At 46.8% G+C, this 12,248-nt stretch overlaps 1 protein-coding gene across 5 annotated transcripts in view; it reads left to right on the top strand.

Moving 5' to 3' along the window:
- Window positions 1–12,248, top strand: part of LOC106584391 (semaphorin-6B) — a 134,506-nt gene that overhangs the window by 74,162 nt on the left and 48,096 nt on the right. For 3 of the 5 annotated variants that reach the window (XM_014169655.2, XM_014169649.2, XM_014169654.2), the window contains 6 exons: window positions 1,834–1,894; window positions 1,993–2,055; window positions 7,837–7,935; window positions 9,241–9,331; window positions 10,661–10,780; window positions 11,290–11,393. In XM_014169655.2, coding sequence (XP_014025130.1) covers window positions 1,834–1,894; window positions 1,993–2,055; window positions 7,837–7,935; window positions 9,241–9,331; window positions 10,661–10,780; window positions 11,290–11,393 — 538 coding nt within the window. The remainder of the gene's footprint in view (window positions 1–1,833; window positions 1,895–1,992; window positions 2,056–7,836; window positions 7,936–9,240; window positions 9,332–10,660; window positions 10,781–11,289; window positions 11,394–12,248) is intronic. The other 2 variants (XM_014169651.2, XM_014169652.2) reach the window with 1 other exon arrangement.

Below are 12,248 nucleotides of genomic sequence, written 5' to 3' on the forward strand. Positions count from 1 at the left end.
AATCTAAACGGCAATCCACACACGTATATATTCTGTTAACTCAATTTGCAGATCTTCAAATGCCAGTCGGAGGACATTTTAGTGGTGCTCAGGTAGATTGACGGCCTAGCCTGCCTTGTGAACATCCTGCAACATAAACAATGTAAAATGCAATAGTAAAGCAGAGAGGTCAATCAAACAGCCTGAAGGAGACAAGAGACGTAGAACAATATTCACTGGCCTCTTCAAACCACAGCAGCCTTAGCTTAGCCACACCCACTGAGAGGCCTGTTTACATTTTCATATGTTAATACTGGACAGGGCTGAAGTGCTCTCGATGCGATTACGCCACACTCACTGCCCTACTTGATTGTTTGTAGGCTGCTTAAACTTTGACCCAGCCCAATGAGCGAGGCACAGAGTAAGTGGATGGTAATTCTACCCACATCACTTAGCCACCATCCTGTATTGTGAGGGAGGTAACCTGGGAGGGAATCTTTGAGCAAACCAAGAGGAGCCACCAGTGAATAATTCAGTAGAGGAGCGCTTAGGCTTACCCTGTTCCCCTCACCAAACACACTCACACGCACTCACACACACATGTACACACACACACACACACACACACACACACACACACACACACACACACACACACACACACACACACACACACACACACACACACACACACACACACACACACACACACACACACACACACACACACAGAGAACCTGCCTTCTGCTGAGGAGTAAGGCAGAACAGATGGAAGGCAGAGCTGGATCTAGGAGATAAGATCGATACTGCTGCAATAACATAGCTTTGGCAGATTTACAGATTAGAACATTCAAAGCCTGGTGTCTGAAAGGAGGTTGGCACAACCAGAGCCTCTCCAGCTTATTCACCAGAGATACAGGGCCTTGATCAATATGCAACATCAGCTGTTAGCATCTTCCTTAAGGCTCCTACCCTAACTCAGATTCTAAAGGCCCTTTCACAGGCACGGCAAAGGGGCTCCCGAGTGGTGCAGCGGTCTAAGGCACTGCATCTCAGTGCTGGAGGCGTCACTACAGACCCTGGTTTGATTCCAGGTTGTATCACAACCGGCCGTGATTGGGAGTCCCATAGGGCGGCGCACAATTGGCCCATCGTTGTCTGGGTTTGACCGGGGTAGGCAGTCATTGTAAATAAGAATTTGTTCTTAACTGACTTGCCTTGTTAAATAAAGGTTAAAGAAAAATATATAGAAAAGAAAAAAGAAAAGAATTCTGAACGTATTAGCAGTGAGTAGCATGAATGCATGGTATTATATGATGGGACCATTAGCATTGTGTGCTGTGGGGGTGGGTTATGAATGCAGGCAAACTTCCTGATTAAATCATCCATTAATTCAATTTCTTCCCAAGTAAGACAATTCAGGCCTCCCAGCAAAACCAACTTTACTGCAAGTGAACTCAAATGAGACCAAAGTAAACCAAGGGGAAAAACATTATGCAATTCAAAATTGCCCATTATGCAATTCAAAATGTGTATTTATCAACCATACCCTGAAATGTGTCCCATTATACAGAGCTGGATCCAAATCTGTTTTATTCAGATATATTGTAAATTGTTACATAGTTATAGCCAACAGATTTCATAGCCTACAGTGCATGAATAGACAAAAGAAGATTCAAACATTTAATCTTCTCCAACCATTATTCTGTGGCATGTCCAGAATTGTCCATAGGATAGTGGAGTATTTCTACTGCCGCTGTGTGTGAGAGCATGTGGAATACAGTTGAGTGCCTGTCTAAGACTTAGCTAGCTTTGTCTTGCTGTTGGCTGACTGCCGTGCTCTTTGTCTGTCAGAGATGACCTTTTCCGCGTGGAGCTGGACAATGTGGCGGGAGAGGAGATGTTCTACAGTAAGGTGAGGCCCTCTCCGTGCACACGCCTCATTAACATCTTACAGTACCGTCTAACCGGCGTAACTGACACTGTTGGAATGCCAATGTCTGTCTGTTATAGAAGAGAACATGGGAGTCCAACAAAAACGACATCAGGACCTGCAGGATGAAGGGCAAGCACGAGGTGAGCTGGGGAATGTACACACACACACACACACACACACACACACACACACACACACACACACACACTGAAACATGGCACAGGCCCCACCTTGCCACCTGGAGCCGGGCATTCATGGTGCCAACAGTTTGACTGGCATCCTGCTGGCTCTACTAAGCGGAGGGGGCACCACCATGTGCCACCCCCAGTGTTCCTGCTCACCTAAACCACTACACACTTCAGAGGTCCAGCCGTCCCACCCATCCCCTTTACAAACATGGCCGCCTCGCAGGACATTCCAGTTGTGGTGTGTGCCCTCACAAATGGAGTAGGGGGGGGTGAAACAAGGAGGTGAGCTGAGATGTGGCGAAGAATGAACAGTGAAACAGTCCCCACAGTCAACCCAACCCACGCATGACTACCTCAGCTATCTCTCACACACCCACTCTCCCTCCTCTGCACTTCTCTTGCCCCCACCAACACACAGCAGGCGGATCAGTGCCTCTCCCTTCTGACTTCACACACATTCTCCCAGCTCACACACCAACCCACACACAAACCGACCAGGGCATTATTGAAAGGTGTCTGTGTAGGAGAGAGAAAAAAAGACTGACTTAACACTGAAAATAACACCTGACATCAAATCTGTGTGACACCCCGAGACAAAGTCTCAACGGAGAATAGGGAGAGGAAGGTGGAGGAGGTAGCCTAGTGGCAGGTAGCCTACTGGTTAAGAGCATTGGGCCAGTAACCGAAAGATCGCTGGTTTGAATCTCAGAGCCGACTAGGGGAAAAATCTGTCAATGTGCCCTTAACCCTAATTGCTCCTGTAAGTCGCTCAGGATAAGAGCATCTGCTAAGTTATTAAAATGTAAAATGAGACAAAGGTGGTTATGGGGAGAGAGAGGGGGGGAGTCAGTCCCACCTGCCTGCCCCTAAGAAGAGCCACAGGCCTGACTGAGAAGAATAAAAGGCCATCCTCCCCCTAATGACTCTGGTAATGCAGTGAGTCACACAAAAATGAGGCAGAGAGAAGCGCACCAGGCCCCTCATCCCCTTAGCCTTCACGCATGGACACATGTACACGTACAAACACACACCTCTATCCTCTAGGCACCTGTCCTCCACTCACTCTCTACCCTCCACCCACACCACCCTCCTCCTCCATCCTCCATCCATCCTCCAGCCACACCATCCACTTATCCACTTCGCCTCCTGCAAATGTCCTGTCCTGCTCCCGGGATGGTTTTATCAGATGTGATACATTCGCCACCAGAGTAATTGGTTTTGTAATTAAATGTTTCTGGTTGGTTGATCAGAAAGGGCATATTCTCATAATTGGGTGGGAAATTCAACATCCTTCGTCCTCCTGGTGCACTTTAAAGGAGCCATTTTATTGTCCAGCTGAATGCAGATGGGCTCCCTCCCTGTTTCTCTCTCTCTTTCTCTCTCTCTCTCCCTCTTTATTTCGTTCTCCCTCTCTTTCTCCCAACCCTGGAGACTGTCTCAGTTGTATGCAGCCTAGACTCAGAAACAGAGAGAGAGAGAGACTCCCCAGCTGGGGCTGGCTCAATGCCAAGCACAAGGGCAAGGCCAGTCAGTATGCAAACAAAGAAATTCCATATAGACCTTTTTAAAGAGCAGGTTTGCATTGTTATGTGCAGCACTTAGTGAGATTGTTTGATCAATATGTTGTTGATACCCACTCTCAGAGGGGGGTCTGCTTTTCAGTCCTCTACACCAGACTAGACCAGTCTAACCATGATATGGTTCCACAGCTTATTGTATGTTTATTGCATAATATCTCTGCAAATGCCCCATATACAGCAACTCCCGGCTGCTCAAAACAACCTCACATGTGCCGAATACAACAGAATACAACAACCTTACAGTGAAATGCTTACTTACAAGCCCTTAACCAACAATGACATTTTAAATAAGTGTTAAGAAAGTGTTTATTAAAAGACACTGAAGTAAAAAAGTAAAAAAGAAAGAAGGAAAATCGAAAAAGAAATAATTATGGAGCAACGATAAAATAACAGTAGCGAGGCTATATACAGGGGGTACCAGTACAGAGTCAATGTGCGGGGGCACCGGTTAGTCAAGGTAATTGAGGTAATATGTACTTGTAGGTAGAGGTAAAGTGTCTATGGATGGATAATAAACAGACAGTAGCAGGAGCGTAAAAATAGCCATTTGATTAGCTGTTCAGGAGTCTTATGGCTTGGGGGTAGAAGCTGTTAAGAAGGCTTTTGGACCTAGACTTGGTGCATTGGTACCACTTGCCGTGCGGTAGCAGAGAGAACAGTCTATGACTAGGGTGGCTGGAGTCTTTGTCAATTTTTAGGGCCTTCTGACACCGCCTGGTATAAAGGTCCTGGATGGCAAGAAGCTTGGCCCCAGTAATGTGCTGGGCCGTACCCACTACCCTCTGTAGTGCCTTGCGGTCGGAGGCCGAGCAGTTGCCATACCAGGCAGTGATGCAACCAGTCAGGATGCTCTTGATGGTGCAGCTGTAGAACCTTTTGAGGATCTGAGGACCCATGCCAAATCTTTTCAGTCTCCTGAGAGGGAATAGGCCTTATCGTGCCCTCTTCACGACTGTCTTGGTGTGTTTGGACCATGTTAGTTTGTTGGTGATGTGGACACCAAGGAAGTTGAAGTTCTCAACCTGCTCCACTGCAGCCCCGTCAATGAGAATGGTTGCGTGCTCGGTCCTCCTTTTCCTGTAGTCCACAATCATCTCCTTTGTCTTGATCACGTTGAGGGAGAGGTTGTTATCCTGGCACCACACTACCAGGTCTCTGACCGCCTCCCTATGGTGAACATGTTTCTGAGTTCTTAGCAGGCCACATACTGCAGTAATTTGGGTTGTTCTGGTCAAGAATAGACCACAGTGAACTCGACAGGGAGCTGACCCTGCAATCTCCAGGTCACTCGTCAGTTGTCCTAACCACTACTGCCACAAAGCTGTCTTCATTAGTCTCTGGATCTCTCCCTCCTCCTCCTCCTCTTCCTCTTCTTCTTCAGGGGAGATGTTGATGCTGGCCTGCAGTGCATTCACCCAGGATTAGCATCAAACAGTCTCTACGAGAGACAAGACAAGCTCGGGAGGGGATGTGGATTAGTACTAGCATGCTGAGTAAGAGAGGACGCGGGCAGGAAGTGCTTTTGTACTGGCAAATTTGTGCTAATTTAGCACTGCTGTTAATTGTTCCTCCGCATTCACCCCCCGCCTGCTTGTGCCCTAGTCACTCTGCCTTACGTCAAAGTCTGAGTCAGACTGTTGCCTTGAAATGACAGGCCTGCTGCTGATGATCAGAGTCAAGCATGGCTCACCCAAGGAGAGGGAGGTGAGAGGATAGCAAAGAGGAGGAGAGGAAGAGACACGAGTAGCCTGCTGGAGTGTGGGAAGAGTTCTGGCTCTGGAGCACTTGGCAAAGACACCTCTGCTCTGCCTCATCCCAGCAGTGATGGACTCAATCGAGCATGCTACGGAAACTTTGAAGGTTTTAGTGAGAAGCTGTTTGCTAAATATTACCCTGTGATGGAGCAGCGTAGCTGACGTGTGTCGTTTGTGCCTGGCTAAACTCAGCTGTGCTCATTAGCTCTTCCTCAGTTTAGTAAAAACATCATGGTGCAAGGAAGTTGGTTTCTTTTAGAGGAGTTCCTTGAGTCTCTATGCTTAGGTAATAACATACTGTTGCTTTACAATAATGGGAGCCACCCTGGTGAAGTGTGCAACCAATTTCAACATCAGGAGGATTAGATCAATGGAAACCAGATACACTGGTCTGGGTGGAGGAAGTCTTCGTTAGTAATGCTCTCTGACTGAGGTGGGTTGTTGTTTCTCTGAGCGATGTCTGGGTCTGGGTCTGGGTCTGTCTGAGACTGGGTCTGGGTCTGGGTCTGTCTGAGACTGACTGAGGGATGGGCTAGAGGCTGGAAATCAGCAGAGAGAGGTCTGCAGTGGAAGGAAACCTCAGTGTGTGTGTGTGTGTGTGTGTGTGTGTGTGTGTGTGTGTGTGTGTGTGTGTGTGTGTGTGTGTGTGTGTGTGTGTGTGTGTGTGTGTCCACACACACGCCATACCACAAATACCAACATGTTTATGTTTGTATTCATATGTGCAGCACACTGCGCAATTCATCCAGGCTGCTCTGTATTAATAATGCAGTGGTGTAACACTAACAGTGAGAAGTAGAGCTGCGATCGTCTGGATGTGGGTCACGTGAAAGAACTGCCAGCCAGCACAGGTGGTGCTTTGTCTGGAGTGTGACCAGCGAGAGGAAATGGTGAAAGTGGAGAGAGGAGGGAAACAGGGGGATGGGTTGACGAGGCTGTGTGGTTTAATACAGGAGACAAATAAAATCTGTATATGGAGGCAGATTATAAAATAAAAAAATAATAAAAGCGAAACACCATTCAAGCGAATAAAGCAATACACCATGGCTCACAATGATGCAAGAGACGAGAGGCTTCCAAACAGTATAATTCCCTGTTGTTTAAACTGCAGACATCCTGTATTTCAATTTACGTTGCAGGGCCATGCCAAAAGCCCACACTTCATGTGATTTTATTTATTGTACAATCTTAACTGAGATTTTGGCGCTGTGTCTCGTTCTGTAGTTAAGCATGTAATGTGTTACATCTGGCTTTATGCTTTCAGCCTATAGACAGCAGTCCCACTGAAAAACAAACATGCAAATCACACACACACACACACACACACACACACACACACACACACACACACACACACACACACACACACACACACACACACACACACACACACACACACACACACACACACACACACACTCATGATTTAGTATGCAGTGAGTAGTGGCTGTCACACCTCTCCCTGTCTAGTACCACAGTGGTGTGAGGAATTCTAACCTCGCCTCACTCAACACACGTTGCCGCCCCCCACCGCCTCTGCTCGGCCACTCCCTCGCCGCCTCTGCTCGGCCACTCCCCCGCCGCCTCCGCTCGGCCACTCCCCCGCCGCCTCCGCTCGGCCACTCCCCCGCCGCCTCTGCTCGGCCACTCCCCCGCCGCCTCTGCTCGGCCACTCTGCTCCACCGTGGATAAACAGAACCCTGTTTGGGGCTGGACCATCTGGAATAGCCCTCCCCCTTCTCCCTTCTCCCATCCCCACACCCCCCTTTCCCTCCAATGACATCAGTGGCTCTGCTCCCCCGTGGTGGAGGGGCCAGGAGCTGGGGCCACGCTGACTGGGACAGGAGAGGGGAGCTAGAGGGGTACAGGCCACTAGGGATTTACATGTACATGACACACACTCACACAGATTACATAAATAAAATGTTGAACTATCAATTACAAATTGGATCTGCTGGTGATTGCTGCGCTGCTTGTTAACATGGTAATCATGGTAATAAGGGTTGTACCACCGCAGTAAAGCGAGTGGTGGTTGAAAGTCCAAGGTTAGCTGGGATTTCCATCTGTCAATCAATAGCTGTTGTGAGCCAATGGAAAGTCTTTGATGCTACAGGCGGGCAGACTGGGAACCTCTGTAGGGCTGAGTAATGAGGAGATTGACAGTGTTAATGATGTGATAATTCCTCCCATGATGCATTTAGAAGCCTCATTTCACCTAGCAGTAGAATAATAAGTCACAAACTATCCACTCTGATTTGATCATTCTGATTTGATCATTCTGATGTAATAATTCCTCCCATCATGCATTTAGAAGCCTCATTTCACCTTGCAGTAGTGTAATAAGTCCCAGACTATCCACTCTGATTAGGACCTCGTCATTTCTCCCTCTCTCCTATCAGGACGAGTGTCGGAACTTCATGAAGGTTTTGCTGAGTCGACAAGGAGGTCTGTTTGTCTGTGGGACCAACGCCTTCAATCCGCTGTGTGCCAACTATACTGTGAGTACCGATAGAACACACACGCTGTCTGTCGAACTCAAACAGCAGTCATTGCTGCTTGGGGAAGCTGAGCACATCTCTACCTGTCAGCAGTCCAGCCATGCATCAAGCCTAATGATTGGTGCATCGTTGATAAATGGACTATTCCTTTTCTCTGGAACCTGGAGCTCACTCACAAACATGATTAAGCATGTTGCTTGCTCACAAATGTACAACTTGTTTTCCGTCATTTGTTTCGTACCTAAGGCAGAGAGAGAGAGAGGCTAGATATCGGCTAGATATCAGTAGCTATTGCACCACGCTTAAACTGTGGAGCTTGTTTTTGTAGAGAGGCAGAGACAGATGGTCATAGTGCAGAGCTGAGGGCTGGGAGAGGGTCAGCTTGAACCAAGGAGGAGGCTGTGCTTATGATGTGTCTGGCTGGTTCCTTTCTTCGCCTCTGGTGAAACCCAGGCAGGGAAGTAGAAGGAAAATGCTAAGTGGTTGCACTGCTCATGTACCTGGAGTTGCTCCCACCCGGTCATACACTCTGTCCTGGAAGAGCACACCTCGGACCTACTTATCTACCTGCTCCGATTTACAGCCACATCCAGACTCTTCCAATCAGACTAACGAGTTGAAACAGCTGGTGAAGGAGGGAGGGAGGAAGGAGATGGGGGATAGGGGCATCCAGTTTAAGTGTCAAAAGCGTTCAGAGAAGTGTTATGTTCAGTCTGTCACATCTCCAACATACCAGCACACTGACTCCCTCCTCTATACCTGGCCCATTATCTCTGGCTGTTAATGAGCAGTGGAACCTGTAGGGCTGACGACCTCAGGGCTTCTCCTGGGACTAGTTAGCACACCTAGGGTTTATTTATAGCTGGTTTTAATGACAACCACAGCATTTCATTTATTTCATTCATTTTCAATCGGTGTTGGCGTCTGTGTGACTTTGATTTCGCCTGTGGTTGTTTAGCTGCATGCATTTCTAAAGATTGTGTTTATGTGTATTTGTGCCTGTGAGGGGGTGTATGTGTTCCTGTTGTTGTTGTTGTTGTCTTCAGGATTTGCACGATTGCAGAGGGAGAATAATAATGCTGTGAATATGTTATAATATATACTAATTGCCATAATCTGTCGGCATGTATGTGCATAGCCCTTCCCAACTATGCAGAGTTAAAAAATATGTTTACTGTATGTGAAGGTAAACTTCACTCTCTGTTTCCCAGCAACACTATATAGTGAACTGTGTGTGTGTGTGTGTGTGTGTGTGTGTGTGTGTGTGTGTGTGTGTGTGTGTGTGTGTGTGTGTGTGTGTTCCAGGGAGACACACTGGAGATGGTGGGAGAGACGGTCAGTGGCATGGCCCGCTGCCCCTATGACCCTAAACATGCCAACGTGGCTCTGTTCGCCGGTGAGGAGAAAACACTATCATTGCTTTAAATACCTCATTGTGTAGCAGGTTCCCATCATCACATCAACAATGGCAGTGGCTGAAACAACAGGAAACCTTCTATTGCACGTTACTGGGCAGTAGAAATAGAGAGAATTTGTCCACTCTGCACCACTGGTGTCACGTCGGTATAAATGGTTGGGAGACAGGCGCAGGAATGCGTAATAGGGGTTTTTATTTACCCAAATTACAGCGTGCCATGTACAGGCACGGGGACAAAGACCAAACAAACACGATACAAAACACAGGGTTGAGACCCAAACAAAAGAGCGAGGAGTACCTCGAATAAATACACAATCTCACAATGATTATCACACGGGACGAGACCCGTAATCTTCTGCACAATACACGTGGCACGAAAGCCAAAACCACACAGCAAAGGTACTCACACAACCAACGGACATTGGAACAATAATCGACAGGACAATGGTGAACAAAGGGCACACTTATACAATTGCTAATCAGGGAATAGGGACCAGGTGTGTGTAATGACAGTTCCGGAGGGATCCGTGACAACTGATATTATCTCAAATCAAATCAAATCAAATTGTATTAGTCACATGCGCTGAATACAACAGTTGTAGACCTTACAGTGAAATGCTTACTTACGAGCCCCTAACCAACAATGCAGTTTAATTTAAAAAAAATCTGAATAAGAATAAGAAATAAAAGTAACAAGTAATTAAAGAGCAGCAGTTAAATAACAATAGCGAGACTATATACAGGGGGGTACCGGTACAGAGTTAATGTGGGTGAGCACCAGTTAGTTGAGGTAATATGTACATGTAGGTAGAGTTATTAAAGTGACTATGCATAGATGATAACAACAGAGAGTAGCAGCGGTGTAAAAGGGGGGGGCAATGCAAATAGTCTGGGTAGCCATTTGACTAGATGTTCAGGAGTCTTATGGCTAGGGGGTAGAAGCTGTTTTTAGAAGCCTCTTGGACCTAGACTTGGTGCTCCGGTACCGCTTGCCATGCGGTAGCAGAGAGAACAGTCTATGACTAGGGTGAGTCCACAATCATCTCCTTTGTCTTGATCACGTTGAGGGAGAGGTTGTTGTCCTGACACCACACGGTCAGGTGTCTGACCTCCTCCCTATAGGCTGTCTCATCATTGTCTGGGGTGTGTTGTCATCTAATTATACATTGTTCATTGGTCAACAGTCATATGCATTGATTAGTGTACTGTACTGTCATTATATAAACTATCCTCTGCAATTTCTTTATAGGTTGAGCTGTAACTGTCTCGATTTCCCATTCTCACTGATCTGGTGTGTGTTTTTGCCAGAGGGGAATCTGTTTACGGCCACTGTGACGGACTTCCTGGCGATAGATGCAGTGATCTACCGTAGCCTGGGGGACAGTCCTGCACTCCGCACTGTCAAACACGACTCCAAATGGTTCAGAGGTACGCCCCTCGGTTAAACATGTTTATTTGTGTGTATTTGTTTGTGTGTGTGTGTGTGTGTGTGTGTGTGCAATTGTGTGTGTGCGTGCATGCGTGTGTCTGTGTGCGTGTGTGTGTGTGTGTGCGTATTTATTTGTGTGTGTGTGTGTGTATTGTCTCTGTTGTTGTTGTTTAAAGGCGATGTGTTTATGTCCACATCACTTAGTATCAGGATCAATATCTGGATGAGATTTACTACATCCCTGCTGAGATCAGAGGAGCCAGGGCTCTAGTCTGCTCACTGCCTGTGGGCTATGCCTGATGGGGTTCAGTAGGCATGACACAAGAATGTTTTGAAACTGACAACGAAAATGAGCCACCTCCCTGACACCTCTATTTCCATGCATTTTCTCTAATTTGGTGCATACTAAACACAACCCTGGTGTTTGTGGCTGGGATTTAGGGAGGCATCCGATAGCTCTTACGCTAGCTATCGTTGTGTAACACAGGCCTCTCCCCTCCTTTTCCAGAGCCCTATTTTGTCAGTTCAGTGGAATGGGGTCCTCACATCTACTTCTTCTTCAGAGAGATGGCCGTGGAGTTTAACTACCTGGAGAAGGTACGAGACAAACTGGTAAAGCTTTGAACACGCCCCCGTGTGTCGTGTGTCTGCCTGCCTGGATGTTCCATCTCATGTAATTATTCAAATGTCAATACCAGCCTAGTGCTTCTGACGACCTTTTTCCATTTATCTGTGTTTCTGTGTATCTGTGTATCTGTGTTCCTGTGTCTGTGTGCTGTTGCATATCTAATATAATAACAGTGGGCTATGCGAGCAACGTTGCGTCTGAATTAGACAGGGGAAAAGCGTTTTCATAAGAGCTCCGAATGGCATCAGTCATATCAGATTTGGGATACGTGCTCATGAGAAAATAGGACAGTAACAAGAAGCCTTTTTATCTAATAAATGAGCTATTCACATTTGTTGGAAATGTGCTGGCGCAGGCATTTGGTGCTGCATGTTTATAGGGCTCCCAGTAAGTGGAGACTTACACTGTACCACAGTGGTGTGGGTTGAGATTGTTCAAAGAACCCATTTGAAATGCACTGACATATCCTAGAATAATACATATTCATTTACCATTTTAAAACAATGATCTGTCAAATGTGGTCGTACGCATTGCAAAGACTTTTTTTTTTATCACCCAAGAGCTAAAAAGGGTTTCATCTTCGTTTTGGAAGAATGTTTATTGTGGTATAAAAGTGATTATAAACTGGGTGGTTCGAGCCCTGAATGCTGATTGGCTGACAACCGTGGTATACCACGGGTATGACAAAACAGTTATTTGTACTGCTCTAATTACGTTGGTAACCAGTTTATATTAGCAATAAGGAACCTCGGAGGTTTGTGATATATGGCCAATATACCACGGCTAAGGGTTGTATCCAGGCATTCCGCGTTGCGTCGTGTGGAAGAACAGCCCTTAGC

The sequence above is a fragment of the Salmo salar genome, chromosome ssa23 (assembly GCF_905237065.1).
Source record: "Salmo salar chromosome ssa23, Ssal_v3.1, whole genome shotgun sequence".
Taxonomy (NCBI): Eukaryota; Metazoa; Chordata; class Actinopteri; order Salmoniformes; family Salmonidae; genus Salmo; species Salmo salar.